This window comes from Gossypium arboreum, chromosome 10 (genome assembly GCF_025698485.1).
Source record: "Gossypium arboreum isolate Shixiya-1 chromosome 10, ASM2569848v2, whole genome shotgun sequence".
Taxonomy (NCBI): Eukaryota; Viridiplantae; Streptophyta; class Magnoliopsida; order Malvales; family Malvaceae; genus Gossypium; species Gossypium arboreum.
In genome coordinates, this window is record NC_069079.1 from 111207340 (window position 1) to 111228832 (window position 21493).

The following is a 21493-nucleotide window of genomic DNA, read 5'->3' on the forward strand; positions in this document are numbered from 1 at the left end:
TTCCAATAAATAATGCTGAAATAAATTTCAAGAAGTGAAATAATTGTATACCTAATATAAATATTACAAAAAATAAGTATAATGATAAATGAGGGCTAAGAATATTATTTTGATTCCAAAAGTGCTTTTTCAAAAAAAAAAAAAGCACCTATTCCTTTTAAGTTTATACTATTGCATATAACTTTAAGGTGTATTTGGTTGGATGAAAAAAATAGAGGAATAGAAGGAGAAAGTGGAAAAATAGAAAGAAAATAAATTTAGAGTGTACTTAGTTGGGAAGAAAAGTGAGAGAAAATAAAATAAGAGAGATGATCATTTTTCATTCTAATGCATAAAAACTGATCTTTCTAAATTAAAATGATTAGAAAAGAGAAAATGGGAGAGAAGTGTATGTTTGTTCAAATTTTACATTTTTCGATTGTTTTATTTGCTTTCCTTTCATTTTTTAACTCTACTAAGCAATTAAGAGAAAGAAAATTATTTTTTTCATCTTTTCTACCAAGCATATCCATTGAAAGAAAATTTATATTTTCCATCCTTCTAGTTTTCCTCTCCAATTTTCTAAATTTCTTTCTTTTGTACCAAACAAAGCTTAAGGGTGTGATTGGTTAGGAAAAAAAGTGGAGCAATGTCAGAAGGGAGTGGAAAAGTGGAAAGAAAATAAATTTTAAATGTGCAGGGTGAGAAAGAAAATGAGAGAAACGATAATTTTTCATTCTCATACATAAAAACAAATTCTTCCAAATTGGAACGGTGATTGGAGAGAAAGTAGGAGAAGTGTCTCTTAGTTTAAATTATATATATTTCAAATATTTTATTTTATTTCATTAAATCTTTCAATTTTACCAGGTAATGGAGGAAAAAAATCTTTTCCATCTTTTCTACTCGACACATATATAAAAAGAAAAATAATATTTTCTTTTATCTTTTTATTTTTTCATCCTTCAATTTTTCATCATTTTAATTTTCTTTTCACTGGAAAAACACGTTTTAAATAAAATGTCAAATTATTTAACTATTTTAAAATTAAGTACTAATTAAACATAAACAACAAAGGGAAAAATATACACCAAGTTTAACCGTTCGTAATTTGATGAAAGAAGATGGGGTGGGCTGCTTCAAGTTGAAAATTGATTGCCCAAAATCATAAGGCTCATTATAAAATGTTTTCATTCTACATCTCGTAATTTAACCACAAAAGCAGGCATCATTTTGGAAACTTCGTAAATTATTAATTCCCAGTTCAGTCTAGGCGCAAGTCATCGCCGGTAGTGGCTAAAACGCTCATACAAAATTAATTGAGTAACCATTTTCACGCATTTCTCCTCTGTTTTTATCACTGAAATGGAATCGAGATCGAGGTTATCGTCTATGTTATCATGTTCGATATTTCTCGTTACACTCAGTGGACTCGCAACTTTCTCCGATTCTACTCAACAAGCGTTCAAAAGAGACCCTGATCACCCTCACTGGCACCATAGCGCATTCCTCGAAGTTCGCGACAGCGTCCGATCCGATGTTCGCCGCACGCTCCACACGCGTGCTGAGGTAATCGATTCTCGCTCTGAAAATCTTGTTAAATCTGTGAAGAAATTATGACGACTTTTTCCTCGCCAATTTTCATCGAGTTTTCTTTTTCTTTTTTGAAAAAATTCATATTATTAATAATATCGGGTTTTCATCGAGGTTTTTTCATTTTAATTATTAATTTAGAGCGTCGAATTTACGAAAATTATAGGACTCGAATTGACTGAATTTGAGCTACACAGTTGATCTATCCTAAAATGTAATTCAAAATTCGAATTGCGTTCTGAAAATCTCTCGAACCTTGAAGAGTTAGTGGCTGCTAGCTTAGTTCTTCTCATCTCTGGTTATGATTAGAAAAGGTTCCCTTTCTAAAAATCTTGTTAAATCTCTAAAGAAACTTATATGGACATTTTTCTCGCCAATTTTCATTGATTTTTTGTTGTTTTAGTGATTACTTTAAAGGAACTTACCAATATTATAGGTTTCGACTTGAGTGAATGAGCTACGTAGTTGATCTCTCCCAAAATGTGATTCAAAATTTAAATTGCGTTCCTGGAATCCCTAGAAACATGAAGAGGTTGTGGCTGTTAGCTTAGTTTTACTCATCTATGGTTATGATTAGAACAAGTTCTGTTGTGCAGGTTCCATTTCAGGTTCCGCTCGAGGTGAATGTGGTGCTAATTGGTCTCAATGGAGATGGTGGCTATCGGTACAATGTCGATGCACAGAAATTGGAGGAGTTTCTGAGAGTTAGCTTTCCCTCTCATAGGCCTTCCTGTCTCGAGACCGAGGAGCCCCTTGATATCGAACATCATGTTGTTTATAACACATTTCCTGTAAGTTTTTTCATTCCTTATTGCATCTTAATAATTACTACTGGTTTAAGCTTCAACTAGATATCTAAACTGAGTTGTTACTGTTGTTCTTCACTTATTTGTTCTACTATAGGCAGGACAGCCAGAATTGATTGCGCTTGAGAAGGCACTGAAGGAGGCCATGGTTCCTGCTGGTTCCGCAAGAGAGGTCTACTATATTGCTTCATATTTACTATTACTCTTGATAGTGGAAAGAATATTAACCATATGAATTCTTTTGTATATCAATTTCTTTTTTCGCAAGAGAGGTCTACTATATTGCTTCATATTTACTATTACTCTTGATAGTGGAAAGAATATTAACCATATGAATTCTTTTATATATCAATTTCTTTTTTTCTTTTTTTTTTCATTTTACATATTAGCCTGATTTTGGGAGAGAGGTGCCCCTATTTGAGGTGGAAGCAACAGCTGTGGAGCCAGTATTCCAAAAGCTATATTCATATATATTTGACATGGAAAGTGGGGGATATTCTGCTAAAGAGATGGATAGACCTGTGCCAACTGCTATATTTATTGTTAACTTCGACAAGGTATAAGCTAAGTATAATTTCAAACATTAGTTCTGTGTTTTGTTAAGTATAATTTCAAACATGAGTTCTGTGTTTTGTCTGTATGAAACTTTGACCATTCCTAGTGTTTTTGTTTTTCCTTTCCCCTTACATGGCTGCATTGTTTTGAAATTTTCCTTCTTGATACACTGGTGAATGATTCGGCCTCTTTTTAGGTCAGAATGGATCCTAGGAATAAGGAGGTTGATCTTGATAGTTTGATGTATAGCAAACTTACCCCACTGACTAATGAAGAAATGAAACAACAAGAGGGAGACTACATATATCGATATCGATACAATGGAGGAGGAGCGTCTCAAGTTTGGCTTAGCTCTGGAAGGTCTGTTTTGAGTTGAATTACTTTGTCGAAAGTTTAACTTTTGAGTCCCTGATTTATGGACTTATGAGAAAGAACTGCTAGATTTAACAAGATATTTGATAATATAGAATTCCACTTCTCAATTAGCTGCTCTATAACCTCTCACTTTTTTTTTTTAATCTCTTTCTCTGGGGCTCATTTCTGCCTCTACTGTTCAGGTTTGTTGTGATCGACCTATCGGCTGGCCCTTGTACTTACGGGAAGATTGAAACTGAAGAAGGAAGTGTCAGTCCTAGAACATTGCCACGAATACGGAGTATCTTATTCCCAGGGGGTTTGGCTTCTGTCAGTAATCGTGCTACTCATGATAATTTCATGGGACATCTTGCTGCCTTGGTAGCAACCACAGTTGAGCATGTTATAGCTCCAGATGTTCGGTAATTTTACACTATCTTTATTCATTGATTAATACTTGCATTTTATGTTTCTTAAATTATCATAATTGGAAGCATAGTTGATTCTGATTTATGAATCATGCTCAGCTCTATACCTTTCTAGCATTATTGTTTACTGGGGTTTAGGGCCTTTTCAGTTGCCTGCTTATTTGTTTGTCCTTGGTGAACTCAGGTTTGAAACTGTTGATCTGACGACAAGGCTGCTTATACCTATTATTATCCTCCAAAACCATAACCGGTATAATATTATGGTAAAAGGTCATAATTACAGCATAGATATTGAAGCAATTGAAGCAGAGGTAAGAAACTAATCTTGAATGTTATCTTCAGATCTGCTTATGCTTGTAAAGCTTGGTTTAGCCCTTTTTTCCTTGACTCATTATCTGCAATAACATCTAAATAATTTTTTTCAGATTATACTGTGGTGACAACTGATACTCTGACAACTACTGTATACCATCATACTTTAGTTCTCGAAAACTACTTTTAAAACCTTGTGATTAAAAGCAAAGAACATATGTCCTAAATATAACACTGTCATTTGTTAGTTGGATCGAACTCCTTTTATTTGCATTGACTGCAAATGAAATTGCTATGGTTGTTTTTCTGGCTCTGCTGAAGGCACTATATTTATTTTTGCGTGATGCTCAAGAAGCAAAATTAATATGTTTCATATGTGGATATTTTGTTTTCTTCAGGTGAAGAAGTTGGTTCATGATGACCAAGAAGTAGTGATTATAGGGGGGTCACATGCACTGCACCATCATGAGAAGTTGGCTATTGCTGTGTCAAAAGCTATGCGGGGCCATTCCTTGCAAGAAACAAAGAGGGATGGGCGCTTCCATGTTCATACGAAGACATATCTTGATGGTGCCATTCTTAAAGAAGTGGGTTTTCCACCCTTTCACCAGTTTTTTCCATTTTCTTTCTGAGAGTCTTACTTTCATTAGGTTACATATTGTCTCTGTTTTCTGAAGTAAGTTTTCTAAGGATAATGATGAGTTGTTGTATCTAGTTAATGCGCTTTTCATTGGCAATGCTTACTTGCTCTTCTCATTGTGTCTTGAAGTCTCCTTGGGATACTGATGGACGGTTATACATGTGCTTTTTGTTGGCTTATCACAGGAGATGGAACGTTCTGCAGATGTGCTTGCTGCAGGTTTACTTGAAATGGCTGATCCATCTCTTTCAAATAAGTTTTTCCTTCGCCAGGTCAGCTTATATTGACTTATTCTTTTTACTTGCTTAAATAAAGAAAAAGAAGTATAAATTGGTGGCATGTCTAGTCTCTTGGAAGTTGAATTTTTCTCTTGTTTGGTTCTGAGGTTAAACACACTTTCTAGCCATGCTTCTTTATCTCTCTTTGGCTTCCCTATGTTGCCATAACATGAATATTATGTTCAGCAGCATTGGATGGATGAATCCGAGAATTCAACTGATTCGGTTCTGAAGCATAAACCTATATGGGCTAGTTACAACTCGAAAGTTGGCAAGGATAAGAAAAAGAAAAAACAGAAGAAAAAAGGCGATCTGCACCCAACTTATGGAACCAGAGTTATTCCTGTGTGAGTAGACCAACTTATCTGACAATTTAAAATTGCAATCATGCCCAGGTTGTCTGATCAGATATTTAAATACGAGAAACATGTATCACAGGTTTTCGTTGTCCTGCTTAATAATCTTCATTTTTGTAGATGCTGCTTTGTTTATTGGTTTAAAATGTTGTTTGCAGCTTCTATGTGAGATTGAAAAGTTTTGCATTCTGTTCTACCACTTAATAATGTCTTTAAGAACTAAATGGCAAATTTAAGAGCCTCAGTTACTTGTTTTATTCTACATATTTAGAAGGCATGGATAATCAGTTATAACATCAACAAAATTGTGGCCTGGTGGTCATAGTTGATGGCTTTAATTGCAATTCATTCATGATTTGATCAAACTGCTAAACCATTTTAACATGCTGGATATTAATCAGCAAATTGGTCTTATGATCTTTTTCTACAAAACATTAGATAATGTCACAGTTTGTACGGGTAGTATTTGGAAATTTGACAATCTTCACTAAATTAGAACAGCTGTTGCTTCAATCAGCGATACCATTTTTGCTGATTCCCCCCTCCCCATGTTATTATCGTTAAGCTTATGATAAAAAGTTGTACAATAAATTTTGGTATGTTTTTAAATCATCTCTTGTATTGTAATACTTCAGATAATTTCCCAAAAAGCAATATTATGAATCAATCTTTAGACTGTTTAATGGATATTAGAGCTTTTCATTAGACATAGATCAGTTATTTTTCTGCAGCTTTGTGCTATCATTGGCTGATGTTGATCCACAACTTATGATGGAAGATGAAAGCTTTGTTTGGACTGGAAATGATGTTGTCATAGTACTTGAGCACCAAAGTCCAAATATACCTCTGAGGTGAGCCGAAAATTCTTTATTCCTTTAAAAAATTCCCTTGCTGTATAATTTTGATTTGAGCTATCTTATATATTTGACTTTGCTAGACAAAGAGTTCTCTAACGTCTCTATTCATTTTTAACTCTTTCCTTGTGCCTTGCCATGGCTTTTTTGACTAGTTATGTTTCTGAGACTGAGAGAAGGCATGCTATTCCATCACAAGCACAGCGCCATATTATAGCAGGGCTTGCTTCTGCTGTGGGTGGGTTGAGTGCACCATATGAAAAAGCTTCCCATGTACATGAAAGGCCTGTTGTGAATTGGCTCTGGGCTGCGGGTTGTCACCCGTTTGGACCATTCTCGAATACATCTCGAATTAGTCAAATGCTTCAGGATGTTGCACTGGTAAGCTAATTTCATCGTCTTAAAGTTCTTTGTGTCATACGAGACGCATACCTACCAAGGTATTAAGAGTGCACTTTGCAACTCGGTATCTATTTGGTCGAAACAACTTTGCATATTCTGTAGGATTTCTTGCCTAGTAGGTACACATATATCCACATGTAGATTCTAATGGACAAGCTTATCGAGGCATTTGAAAGATTTACCATCTTGTTGGCAGAGAAATACGATTTATGCACGTGTAGATTCTGCTCTCAGAACCATTCGTGATACATCTGAGGTAATTTTATCTTCTTATGGCCATTCCTTGTCCAATGTGATAATTTTATTGAGGTAATTTTATCGGCTTCCCATTGTCTTCAGGCTGTCCAATCTTTTGCTGCTGAATATTTAAAGACACCACTTGGTGAACCTGTGAAGGGAAAGAAGAACAAGTCGACTACTGAACTATGGCTGGAGAAGTTTTACAAGAAAACAACAAACCTGCCTGAACCGTTCCCACATGAATTAGTAGAGCGATTAGAGAAATACTTAGATGTAAGCTGCAACTAATCTAGCTAACTGATTAAGTTATTTGTTCTTTTTCTTCTTCTTTTTTTTTAATTTTTTTCGGGTCAACAGAACCTTGAGGAACAACTCGTTGATCTTTCTTCTTTGTTATATGACCATCGACTACAAGATGCACATTTGAATAGTTCAGACATCCTTCAAAGCACTATGTTTACACAGCAGTAAGTGAGCCTGCATTATGGCTCGGCAAACTATTTGACGTTCTTTCTCTTTCTTTCTTTCTTCATTTTTGGCATATTATGCAACATTTTTAGTAGGTATGTATTAATCCTGTTCCAAACCTTTATAATGCAGGTACGTTGAGAATGTTTTGACAAGCGAGAGGGAGAGAATGAGATGCTGTAATATCGAATTCAAATATCCGATGCATTCTTCCCAAACTTTCGTCTATGGAGGAATTCTTCTTGCTGGGTTCTTTGTGTATTTCATTGTCATTTTCTTTTCATCACCCCCCGGTCAATGATCACAACTCCGAAGATTATCAGGCATTTGAAGGTAAGCTTGGTCTCTCATCTTTAGGGAACCCATCTTAGTCTATACACATTTCAGAAAGAAGAAAGTTTTGTAAAATTAGGGTTTCTTTGCTTGCCATTGCCACAATATGGTATAAACAAATAGCTGAATCTTTGCTAAAAACTTGTTTTTCTTTGATAACCATGAACCAAAAAAAAAAAACTTTTGAATGAGTCAGTCAAAATTTGATCGTGTATATCTTATTCCATCCATGGCGATGTAGTTCTTGGAAGAAAAAATATATATTTTACGTTTCTTGATACATCCATACATCAGCGCGCGCACAGACATCTCCATATATTCTTCCCACTTCTGTATATAAAAATTTAACTTCTTAACTTCCTTGATTGGCAAGCTTTTACCCGTTATGAATGATTCAATCTCTTTCCTTTTTTTTTTTCCTTTCATTATCAATGGCTTGCTTGCGTTGACCTGCTGATTCAATCATATACGATGAACACCGGTGAAAACTGGGAACCATAAGCCCTTTAATATATATTATTTTTACTTTTGGACATTTTAAATTAAAAAGTTGGATTTAAAAAATATTATGATTTCATTTTTATCTTTTGTAAACATATTTTTCCTGATTTTTTTAAAAACAATATATTTTTAGTTATTATTAAATTTACCTTTTAAAAAAATTCAAGATTGAACTGAGAATTTAGAACAGATTTGATATTTGGTTTTAGGCTTTTCAGCCGGGAGATTTCATCTACAGAGAGAAAAAGAAAATCATTCCTTTACTTTCCAAACCTTTTCAATTAGAAAAAGGATTTCTGCTAATTAATGTTCAAATAACACTTTATTTTATATTTATATATATATATATATTGACCTAATGATGTAAAAATGATAATGAAATAAAATTACCAATTATTATGTTTCGTCGTATGATTTATTTCATCATGCATAATATAATTTTTAGAAAGTAGGTTGAAATCTTTGATTAAATTGATGTCATAAATTAATTAAGTATTAATCTAGTTGGTAAATTGTATTATTATAAAATATATTTTATTTTTATTTATATAAAATCAATAAAAATCTATATTTGGACTTGAAAGATTACGATTTCTTTACAACCATTAATTTTAAACCATTTCAAAGTTCTATTTGATTTTTATATAATTTTTAAAAATATATTTTATATAGTTTTTTTATATATAATTGTATTATATATTGTTAACAATGTTATAAATGGTTAATAAATAAAATCAGCCCAAAACCGAATATTTTTTACCCAAAACTCAAACTTGTAGTTAATAAATTAAAGAATAAACTACTTAAATAGTCATCTAAATATTTTGTTTTCTTATTTTAGTTATTAAATTTTTTATTAATTTTACATTTCAGTCACTCTACTATTAAAATGTGTTTGGTCATTATACGAATGCTAATATTTGTTGGTATAATAACAAAATTAGCCCTTAATATTTACTAATATTATTAATATAATTATGATTTTGAAATTTTCAATAAATTTAATTCTTAATATTTACATATTCTATCAATTTAATCTTGATTCTAGAATTTTAAAATAAGTGAATATTTACACAGAATGTGTAAATCAAAACCATAAAACATTCTTCTTTTTTTTTTTTTTATCTTTTTGAATTTTGTAACTTAAAAGTCAGATCTATTTTATTTTCTAGTTTTTATATGTTGATAACTTTTAAGTATTATTTAACTTTTTGCAGATTTGATCTTTGGTTTCGGCTTTTCAACTAGTAGATTTGATCTGTGATAAAACTAACAAACAAGTTAACCATAGAAATTTTTTTAATTACTTTCCAAACCTTTCTATTAGAGCTAATGAATGTTTTTTAATACTCATAAACTCTAGGGTTAGTGGTACTAAGTGTTCACTGTTGACTTTAAAAATTTATTTCATGGGTTGGAGTTACAAAAATAATTCTGATTGGTTGTTATTAGGGTGTGTAGGTTAGTTGTAAATGTAAAAAAAAAAAAGATATTATCTTTTCACCCAATGATTTAAAAATGATAATGAAAGATCTACCAAAAATGATAATGAAAAAATATCAATTATTATGTTTAACATAATATTTAGTCATTGATATATTGATATATTATATGATAACTAATAAAATGAAAAACGATTGAATACAAAATTTATAACATCATTATCGGTTTGGAAAATTACTTATATAAGATAAACACTTAGTATCACGAATTAATTAGATACAAATTTAAAAATAATGATTAGAAAATTTAAAATCATTTTTATGAAAATTGTTAATTATTTTTCTTTGTCTCTCTTAGATAGTGGTGTTTACGTATTTATATGATAATGGGTACTGCTCATTGATATGACGTACTAGGTAGGTTCCATGCACGTAAACACGTATCTTACCCTAGGCTTAACACGTGTTTATGCAGTCTCATGTGTGATCTCATGTGTTACTTCACAGGAGAACATAGGTACCCATCCCACGAGCTCAGTCTGCAAGGTCCTGCAACCTCGATGGAAACTGGCCCATCAGAGTCGAACCCATTCAAGTCTCGGGTTGATGATAACAAGTATCATAACAATTTGTCCCTCACCTAATTCAAAGAAGAGTTATAAAGTGACTCTTCTTAGAACTTGTTTTTGTGGGTACGAAAGTAAAATTAATAAAACTTACAGAGAACGTTTTACATTTTATTAGATAACTCACATTTAACCACATGGATAGAAAAATTATAGCTGTTTACAACTGATCGCTCTCCCACTGTTGGGCATTTGAAGTGTTAAAGAATGAATGAGAATTTCTTTTAAAAGGGAGTTAACCAGGCCCTAGAAATCACATTACTTTTTTGAAGAAGAATCACAGTCGAAAAGGATAATTTCTGAGGTAATCTCTCTAAAATTTCCATTGTATTCTCAACTTTTCTTTCTATTTTCACTGGTAAAGTATGGCTAGAACCATAGGTAGTGTTCATGCTATTCTAGGTAACACTTCGCGACATCAGAAGGCAAGAAATGTCGTAGAAGCAAAAGCATATGTTTGTACAACAAAGGAAGAAGAAATGCACCAAATTCTGGTTGCTCGAGGAATTAAAATTCTGAATTTCGCTGATGATTTTTCTAGTCCTGAAGGATCGCATCGTTTGAATGACACCAGTAATGGTAGTTCTTTTTACTTCTACTACATGTGGTAGAAGTGGGGTTTCATTTACCCTTTCATCCTTTCTTTTGTCATTTCCTTGATGACTATAGGCTAGCTCCTAACCAATTATCTAGTTTTTCTTGGTGGTTGGTTGTAGCGTATTTCATTGAATGTGGTTGATGCGATAAAGTGTCGTTGATCGCTGTATTTCAAAGGTTATATCAATTGAAGGCCCATAACTAAGGGGGTTCGAATAGTTTCTTTTTTTTCCCCCACGAAGACGTGAAGTCTATTATCAACAAAAAATGTTCTAGTCTTTATCTCAATCGTTGTAAATATATCCAAGTTACATATATTCTTAATAGCAGCTTTGATTTCCCCATTGAGTGGTAATCGCCAAACAAAGACATATGCTCAAGAAGGCGAGACATAATCGTAAATAGGTCAGGACAGCTTTTCTGAGCTTCGCTGTGGTCACAGATCTTGACTTAAAAGAAATACTGGCCGTAAGAAATGTTTTTTCGTATTATCTTTTAATTTTAAGCCCTAATGGATGGAGAAAAGTTGACGCGGATAATGGGGCAAACACCATTAGGCTTCTTCCTACATAGTTTGCATGGCCTCATGGGGCAACTGATAAATTGGCTCTTATATTGTTGGGAAATAAATATGAGCCTAGGAATTACTTTTATAATTTTTGTAAACTAAAGCCTCGCGCTTGGTCTTCGTAACCTTCAATAAATGTTGAGAGTGATGCGAACCCCTTTTTGTTAACTAGTGGTGCTGATTTAAGAATTATTGGTGGTACAGGCACAACTCAAAATATCGAAAATAGTCTTGAAGATTCCACCAACTTATCAAGGGAGAAAGACAAATACATGGACGTACGCTGCTTTATACGAAGTGGTCTTTTTGGTACCAATGTTGATGAAGGTAGTGCAAATAGTAGGAAGAAACGAAAAACTACGGTAAGAGCCACTAATATAGTTTTAAGCAGCAAAGACGAAGGTAGCCCAGGGGAAAAGCTTCGCTGAAAGAAAATGGGGGATTGTTCTAAAACATCTGTTAATATTGTTCCTATTACTGTAGCTCCTTTTATAACTCATTCTCCTGTGATTTTTCTCGTTAACTCCCCACCACCACCAAGGCAAGTTAATGATGATGCCTTTGGGGTCATTGTCGCTCATGGTCCCTTTAATGGCTCTGTAAAGTTCCATACTGTTGGTGATGAAATAGGGATCTTGTTTCCTTAGCGTGAGCAACTCAGCATGAAGAAGTTTCCCTTCAACCTTGATGAAGTGATGAAGCAATGTAATAATCTCTTGCTGAAAAAACAAAAGGGCTTTTTTGGCCAAGTGAATTAGGTAAGTCATCTAGTGAAACAAGGAAACCTTCACTAAAAGAGTTAGTGGTCTCATTACAAATGATGTTGAATGAAGCATGTACGGTTAGCCTGGGACTCGTTGAAGGTTTGAACAAGGCAGGAATTAGAAGGAAACAACATGAAAATATGTTTCAATCCATTGTAGGAGTATTAGCATAAGCACGTGAACACTATGCCAACTTAGTTGAAGAAAATAAGAGACTGTTGGAGCAAAATAGAAGGTTGGGAGAATGTCTTACCATCGCTTAAAAAGATGTTGAAAGGTTACATAGGGAGATCACAGATGAGTGAGTTGATAAGATGATGTTGGAGACGAAGAATATAAGGTTACAATGGCTAATTCAATGAAGAGCCATGAAGAAACCTGGGAGAAATATAAGAGAGATACTATGTAGAGTCTCTAAGAATATTTTCTTAGTTTAAAGGCTAACTTTCTTTTGTGCGCTCAAGTAGCTGATGGCCCTTTTGATTGTCGCAGAGAAAATTTTGATGGTCTTACTAAGCTAACTAGTGTTCAGCTAGATTTTGATGTTCATTGCCTCTCTAAAGCATCCTAGAAGGAATTTACAGAAAACTGGAAGAACTCTAATAGTTTTACCTCCCTAAGGACCCCATTGAGACCAGCTCTACTCTTAAAGATCTTATTGACACTAGCATTGTTCCTATAGAGAAAGACGAAGGCAATGGACTTGAAGGACACGGTGAATAAGAAGATGAGTTGTTAGCTAATCCTGTAGGCACAAGTAGTAACTGATGACTTGTCTATTTTTTAGTGTACTTGTTGCCTTTGAATTGGAAATGGAAATCTCAACTTTAGTTTTCAGTTATATAGTGATACATAACTTGAAGCTAAATACTTAAAAAAATCATCCATAACTTTGAACCCAACAAACTTAGGTTATAATCTAAAACCATTGAACTTTAACAGTATAAATGTATGCCAGTGAATTGTTTATCTTAAATCAGCTAACTTAAAGAAATTTAGGTTGTGATATTAAATCAGTTAACCTTTATAATTCCAGGTGTGAATGTAGGTTAGCAAACTGTTTAGGAGTTGTGATCTTGAATTAATTAACTCAAAGAAATTTATGTTGCGATCTTAAATCAACTAACCTTTATAATTCTAACTGTGAACGTAGGTCAGAGAGCTTTTAGGAGTTGCAATGTTAAATCATCTAACTCAAAGAAGTTTAGGTTGCAATCTTAAATCAACTAACCTTTATAATTCTAGCCGTGAATGTAGGTCAACAAGCTGTTTAGGAGTTGTGATATTAAATCGGCTAACTCAACGAAATTTAGGCTGCAATCTTAAATCAGATAACCTTTATAATTCCATTTGTGAATGTAAGTTTGCGAGTTGTTTAGGAGTTGTGATATTAAATCAATTAACTCAAAGAAAATTAGGTTGCGATCTTAAATCAGTTAACTTTTATAGTTCCAGTTGTGAATGTAGGCTTGCGAGCTATTTAGGAGTTGCGATATTAAATTAGCTAACTCAAAGAAATTTAGACATGAACATTTGCAAATAATACCTTTTTTATTGAAGAAAATGAATTATTCATACATTATATTTCTTCAAATGGTGAGCATTCCATGTTCGTGGAAGAATAAGACCTTCCATTTTTTGCTAATTTATAAGCTCTATAACCTATTTTTTCTATCACCTTGTATGATCTTTCCCAGTTTGGAGCCATCTTTCCTTTCTATGACACGGGGAGACTAGCTTCAGTGTTCCTCAGAATAAGATTACCCATATGAAACTACTTGTTTTCTAACTTTAGAATTGTAATAACGAGCCACTTGTTGAGCTCGCGCAACAACTCTAACTTCTGTTGTTTCTCTAACTTCATTAATAAGATCTAGGCTAAGTCTCATGGCCTCTTGATCGCCTCCGGACATACTAATGTCCAGAGTGTGAATACTACTATAAAATAAAGGGTTATGAGGTGGTATCCGCAAGTATATGGGTCAAGTTGTAATATAGATTTTACAACAAAGTAGGTGAGTACTCCGAGGATCGTACCCAAGGAAAGCAAATACTAAATCAATCTTAACCTAAACAATTAAAGATCTAATTAATACTTTAAGTTAGTTATAGTACGAGAGTAAAATAAGAAATATTGTTTTAGGGTTTTCAAATTAATAAAATAACATAAAAGAATTAAAATTGCAAGAGATAAAAAGAAATAAAGTGAACCAAGTCTGAAGCTGAGTGATTAGCTTGCTTCAGCAATCTCAATTAATTGTCAGCTCGGGTTCTTCATCAATCAACTAGTCGCTACCCTAGCAGGATCTTCTGATCTTCTACTAACATAACGAGTCAACAAGAACTACTTATCTTCTGACCTCACAATCCAGACTAGCTTGGGGTAAAGGTGTTCACGAATGGGCAATACCAATTTTGGGTTAATTCCTGATAAACCATAAAAGTAACACATTTTAATCCCATGCTTGGCATGTTTTTGGATGATTTATTATTTAATATAGTGAATTTCATTCTCCTAATCCTTTAATTTCATGTTTTATACTTAAAAGAGCATAGGGGAACAAAAGGAGCAGAAAACAGGCCAAAAATGGACAAAATGGGCTGATTTAAAGATCCACATGGTCAAGACCATTTCCAGATGGGTTGAGCACACGCCTGTGTGGTAGCCCGTGTTGATATCTCTCCCTGTTTCCAAAACACACAAAAAAAAGCTAATTTTTAGGGATTCTAAGCATTCTAAAGTCTATAAATACATACTAGAAGAGGACCTAAAGGGGGGGACGTAGAGTAGAACGCAGAAATTACTCGAAGAACGCCAATGAATTCAACTCGAAAGCAGGATCTCCTTCAAGAATGAATATCTCCATTCAGTTTCCCTCGAAGTTTTTGGGGTTTCTTTATGTTCTATTGTTTTCCTATTTTTGAGATGTTTTCCTCATACAGTATGAACTAAATTCCCTAAATACCTAGGGAAGATGAAACCTAAGATGGATCTTATTATTTGATTTGTTCTGAATTACATGATAAATATTTGTTCTTGATCTCAATTATGTGTTCTTATTTCATCTTTTTAATGTTTTCAGGATATTAATTCATGATTGATGTGCTTATTCAGTGGAGCAAAAGTCTCAGTCTAAGAGTAGATCTCGTATAATTGAGCGGAATTGCATGCAACCTTAGAAATAGGGCGGCATAAATCTACTAGATTAAGAGTCAAATCTAATAGGGAAATTCATAGACTGAGTTAATGCGATGATAAGGGTTTTAATTAGAAAGAGATTTCAATTAATCAACCTAGAGTCAGTTATTTTTACTCTTGAAAGAGATATTAATATAATTCAGGGATTTCTACGGATCAAGTCAAATGAATAAATCGTTTAATTCAGACTTAGAATAATAAGTGAAGTCTAGGTGGATTCTTTCCTGGGTATTATTCCCGACTCACCGTAGCTATACTACCATTCGATAGGTGCGCTTGCCTTTTTTGTATTTTAGTTAGTTCGTGACGCCATCAAATTTTTGGTGTCGTTGCCGGGGACTAAAATATTAGGAACACTTAATTTTTATTACTTTAGCCATTTTTTATTTTTATTGCATTTTATTTTTATTTTAATTTTTGTTTACTAACTTTTCTTTTGTTTGCTCCTGGTAAGTTCCTTTAGTGAATTACTAGAAGAAACCTGTCTAGACCTCTATTATTTGATAGTGAAATTGAAAGCACAGCTCACAGAAATCGTAGAGAAATAATGCAGAGTCTACAGTATATAGAGGAAGAGCAAGAGGACGATACCAATATTACCGAGGAGATGACTGAAAATCAAAATAATCCGCTACCTCCTGTGGTAGCCGCGAATCCTATAAATCAGAATTCTGCTCCTCGTACTATGTACGACTATGTTAAGCTTAATTTAGCGGGGGCTGAATCGAGTATTGTGAGACCTGCTATTGCTGCAAATAACTTCGAACTGAAGTCGAACACCATTCAGACGATCCAACAGTGTATTAAGTTCGATGGTTTGCAAGATGAGGATCCAAATACTCATTTGGTTAACTTTCTGGAGTACTGTGATACTTTCAAAATTAATGGCGTTTCTGATGATGCCATTCGCCTTCGATTATTTCCTTTCTCATTGAGGAATAAAGCTAAACATTGCTTGAACTTTCTACCATGAGGGTTCATCACTACATGAGAGCAAATGACTTAAAAGTTTCTGTTGAAATACTTTCCACCGGTGAAGACGAAAAAGTTGAGGAATGATATCTCTTCCTTTGTACAAATGGACTTAGAGACCCTATACGATGCATAAGAGAGGTATAAGGATTTATTGAGAAGATGCCCTCACCATGGGTTACCCTTATGGTTACAGGTTCAGACTTTCTACAATGGTTTGAACCCCTCAACTAGACAACTAACCGATACAGCCGCCGGTGGTACCTTAAATAATAAAACACCTAAGGAGGCTTATGAGTTTATTGAAGAGATGTCACTAAATAATTATCAGTGGCAAGTCATGAGGACAAAGCCGACAAAAGCCACAGGTGTTTTCAACCTCGACGCAGTCACCATTTTATCAAACCAGGTAAAACTCTTAAATAAATAGATTGATGGTTTATGTGTTTCTATGTAGGTACATCCGGTGATGCAATGCGACACAAATGGAGGAGGGATGAATACTTCAGATTATCTACCTTATAGTCCTAGCATGGAGAATGAGCCATTGAATTATATGGGTAATAACTCTAAACCTCCAAATAATCCTTATAGTAACATGTATAATGCAGGATGGAGGAACCACCCAAATTTTTCATGGGGTAGCCAAGGGAATCAAAGACCACAACCCCCTCCAAGCTTTCAACCACCTTACCAACAAGAGAAGAAGTCGAATCTTGAAGATATGCTAGCAAAATTTATTTTGGTGTCAGAGACGTGTTTTCAAAATGCCGAGACAGCGTTGAAAAACCAGCAAGCATCGATTCAAGGGCTTGAAAATCAAATTTGACAGTTGGCTAAATTAGTTTCTGAAAAGCAATAAGGTAGTTTACCTAGTAACACCAAACCTAACCCAAAAGAGCATGTGAAGGTAATTACACTAAGGAATGGGAAGGTATTGGTTGAAGCTGCAAAGAAGATGCCACAGGAAGCTAATAAGGCGAAGGGTAAAGGATAAAATTCTGACGTGAGTGTAACACCGGTGCTTAAAGAATATAAACCACCGATCCCATATCCAGTAAAGTTGAAGAAAGACTGTATGGATGCACAATTTGGTAAATTTCTTGAACTTTTTAAACGGCTACATATTAACTTACCTTTTGTTGAACCTATTTCGCAGATGCCTACATACGCTAAATTTCTGAAGAAGCTTCTAACAAATAAAAGGAAGTTTGAAGAGCTATCTACCTTGGAACTCAACAAGGAATGTTCAGCTATTCTTCAAAACAAGCTACCAACCTAAAAAGTTTCACTATTCGGTGTTTAATTAGTAGTTTGAATATTGAGAAAACATTAGCTGATTTAGGTGCCAGTATTAATTAGATGCCTTATAAAATGTTCAAGCAGCTAGGTCTTGTGGAACCAAAACCCACTAGAATGAGTATTCAATTAGCTGATAGATCTGTTAAGTATCCTAGTGGTACTATTGAAGATATCCTTGTGAAAGTAGATAAATTCATATTCCTTGTTGATTTTGTTATGCTTGACATGGATGAGGATGTTGAGGTACCTTTAATTTTAGGTCGCCCATTCTTAGCTACTGCTAGAGCTATCATTGATGTGGTGACAGTAAGCTTGTGCTTAGGGTAGCTGACGAAGAGATTATTTTTAAAATTTATGATGCCATGCGATTCTCTAGGGAACAAAATGATTCCTGTTACTTTATTAACTCTATTGATCACTCTATTCAAGATAATCTTTAAGAAATCATTCATAAAGACACGTTGGAACTGTGTCTTGTCCAATGAGAGGAGGCTGATGACGATACCACTGAAATAGGGAAGATAAAAATTAATTTAAACTCTAACGAGTCTTCCTCAAGATAAAAGAAGTATGAGGGTATTGAAATGAACGACGAACTAAAACAAAAACCCTCTATTGAAGGACCTCCCAAATTGGAACTGAAGCAATTACCAAATTATTTAGAGTATGCATTCCTCAGAGATAATTCAGCACTACCAATGATTATTGCTTCCAACTTGCAACCCAATGAGAAAACGAGTTATTACAAGTACTGAAGGAGCATAAAAGAGCCATAGCTTGGAAGATTTCTAACATTAAAGGGATTAGCCCTTCATTCTGCACCCATAAAATTTTAATGGAAGATGAATATAAATCGTGTGTACAAGCTTAAAGACGACTGAATTCAAACATGAAATAAGTTGTTAAAGCCGAGGGAATTAAACTTCTAGATACTGGAATTATTTATCTTATTTCTGACAGTACTTGGGTGAGTCCTGTGCAAGTTGTTCCAAAGAAGGGAGGCATGACTATTGTAGCCAACGAGAAGAATGAATTAATTCCAACAAGAACAGTTATAGGTTAGAAAGTTTGCATTGACTATAGGAAGTTGAACGATACCACGAGAAAAGATCATTTTCCCTTACCATTCATTGATCAAATGTTGGAAAGATTATCTGGGCATATGTATTATTGCTTCCTAGACGGACTTTCTAGCTACTTTCAAATTCCGATAGCTCCTGAGGATCAAGAGAAGATGACATTTACATGTCCATACGGTATGTTTGCTTATCGTAGAATGCCTTTTGGATTATGTAATGCTCCTGCCACATTTTAGTGCTGTATGTTAGCCATCTTTGATGAACTTGTGGAAGATATTATTGAGGTATTTATGGACGACTTTTCAGTATTCGGTAATTCTTTCCTTCTTTGCCTTAAAATTTAAAATGATTTCTAATGAGATGTGAGGAGATGAACCTTATGCTTAATTGGGAAAAGTGTCACTTTATGGTTCGAGAAGGGATTGTATTAGGTCACAAAATTTCTAGTAAAGGGATTGAGGCTGATAAAGTAAAATTAAGACCATAAAAAAATTACCTCCTCCTAGTTTAGTTCAGTTAAGGCTATTAGATGCTTTTTAGGACATGCCGGGTTTTACAGAAGATTTATTAAAAAGTTTTCTAAAATAGCTAAGCCTTTAACAAAACTACTAGAAAAAGACGTACCTTTCAATTTTGATCATGAATGTTTAGAAGCATTTAATACTCTCAAAGATAAAATAATCAATGCTCTAATTATAATTGCACCTGATTGGAATACGCCCTTTGAACTAATATGTGATGCAAGTGATTTTGCAGTAGGTGCAGTTCTTGGACAGCGAAGAGACAAGCATTTTCATTCAATTTATTATGCTAGCAAGACTTTAACAGCTGCACAAGAAAACTACATTACCACGTAAATATAATTGCTAGCTGTAGTTTTTGTATTCGATAAATTTAGGTCATATCTTTTATTATCTAAAGTTTTCATTTACACTGACCATTCAGCTCTTCGTTATCTCATAACTAAGTCTGACGTAAAACCTCGACTCATAAGATGGATTCTACTTTTACAAGAATTTGATTTGGAAATTCAGGATAGGAAATGGGCTAAAAACCTTGCAGCAAACCACCTTTCTAGGCTTGAGAATCCACATATCAAAGTGCTCGATGAGAGTGAGATAAATGACTCGTTTCCTGAGGAACAACTTTTGGTTATATTTGACTCTGAGGTACCTTGGTTTGTAGATATAGTGAATTACTTAGCTGCTAACATCCTACCAAAAGGATTGACACATCATCAAAAGAAGCGATTCTTTGCTGATGTGAAAAATTATTTTTGGGAGTATCATTTTCTTTTTCATATATGTGCAGGTCAAGTAATTTGAAGATGTGTTACAAAGTTAAAGGCAAGCAGAATTCTGGAACACTGCCATTCAAGACCAACATGAGGACATTACAGTGGGACTACGACAGCATATAAAATGCTCGAATCTGATTTTTATTGGCCTACACTGTTCAAAGACGCTAATAGGTATGTCACTTTTTGTGATAGATGCCAGAGAACAGGTAATATCTCTAAACGCGAAGAAATGCCTCAAATATATATGTTATCATGTGAAATATTTGATGTATGGGGCATTGATTTTATGGGTCCATTCCCTAGCTCATTTGGGAATAAATACATCTTAGTAGCGGTTGATTATATGTCAAAATGGGTCGAAGCTCAAGCTTTACCTACTAATGATGCCAGAATGGTGGTGAGATTTCTTAAGAAGCTCTTTTCTTGATTCAGAGCACCTAGAACGATCATTAGTGATAGGGGTACTCATTTTTGTAATGCTCAATTCGAAAAAGTCTTTCAAAAATATGGAGTGCACCACAGAATAGCTACCCCTTATCATCCTCAAACTAGTGGACAAGTTGAAGTGGCAAACCGAGAACTTAAACGTATCTTAAAGAAAACTATAGAATCAAATAGGAAAGATTAGGCGATAAAAGTAGACGACGCTTTATGGGCTTATAGAACCGCTTTTAAAACTCCCATAGAAACATCTCCTTATAGAGTTGTTTACGGAAAAAGTTGTCATTTACGATTTGAATTAGAGCACAAAGCATTTTGGGTTATAAAATTCCTAAACTATGATCCTAAGCTTGCAGGTGAGAAAAGATTAATGCAGTTGAACGAGCTAGATAAGTGACGAGAAAATGCTTATAAGAACTCATGATTATATAAAGAAGTGACAAAGCGACGCCATGATGCTCGTCTGAAGCAACCTAGGTAGTTTGCAGCTGGAGATCTTGTTTTGTTATACAATTCAAAGCTCAAATTGTTCCCTGGAAAGCTGAAATTAAGATGGTCAGGTCTATTTGTAGTCCAAACCGTCTTTCCATATGAAATAATAGAGGTAACTCACCCAACGTACGACACATTCAAGGTAAATGATCATCGACTTAAACTTTATAATGGTGAGGACTTTACAGATGATAGAGAGGAGCTTCAGCTCCGTGAACCTTCGTAATTGATAGCACAAGGTAAGTCTAGTTTAAGACTTTAAATAAGTACTTCTCGGGAGGCAACCCGAGTACTAACATTGCTAATTTTCTCATTTTTATTTCATATTATTTCTTTAAAATTAACTAAATATTAAAATGTAGGTTTTTAACCCACACGGCTTGGACACACGGACGTGTCTTAGGCCGTGTGACTTAACATGAGTGCGATGATGAGTTACACGGCCGTGCGAGATGGCTGTGTAACCCACACGGCCTGGACACATGGGCGTGTACTTGGCCGCGTGGATCTTTGGACTTAGTTTTTATTTTTAAAGGAAATCGAAAAAGAGTTACACGGCCAAGCGACACGGTTGTGTAACCCACACAATAAGGACACACGGGCATGTCCTTG

General features: G+C 34.4%; 1 protein-coding gene and 1 non-coding gene across 3 annotated transcripts; one reads left to right on the top strand and one right to left on the bottom strand.

Annotated features, from left to right (window-relative positions):
* The first annotated feature begins 1067 nt into the window (after positions 1–1067).
* On the top strand, positions 1068–7886 carry LOC108489586 (uncharacterized). Of its 2 annotated transcripts, none has more exons than XM_017794235.2 (16): positions 1068–1548; positions 2169–2363; positions 2476–2550; positions 2768–2935; positions 3130–3293; positions 3491–3709; positions 3900–4026; positions 4426–4614; positions 4853–4939; positions 5135–5292; positions 6033–6152; positions 6311–6536; positions 6754–6813; positions 6897–7070; positions 7155–7264; positions 7398–7886. In XM_017794235.2, exons 1-16 carry the CDS (start codon positions 1345–1347, stop codon positions 7564–7566), a joined length of 2445 nt encoding a protein of 814 aa, XP_017649724.1. In that variant the 5' UTR covers positions 1068–1344; the 3' UTR covers positions 7567–7886. The 2 variants fall into 2 exon arrangements, with proteins under 2 accessions (XP_017649724.1, XP_017649722.1); XM_017794233.2 differs by having other exon boundaries at positions 1099–1548; positions 5132–5292.
* Positions 7887–16340: 8454 nt separating this feature from the next.
* Positions 16341–16447, bottom strand: LOC128283048 (small nucleolar RNA R71). Its single transcript, XR_008273390.1, has one exon. It is a non-coding gene; the product is annotated as a small nucleolar RNA R71 (small nucleolar RNA).
* Positions 16448–21493: the final 5046 nt, after the last annotated feature.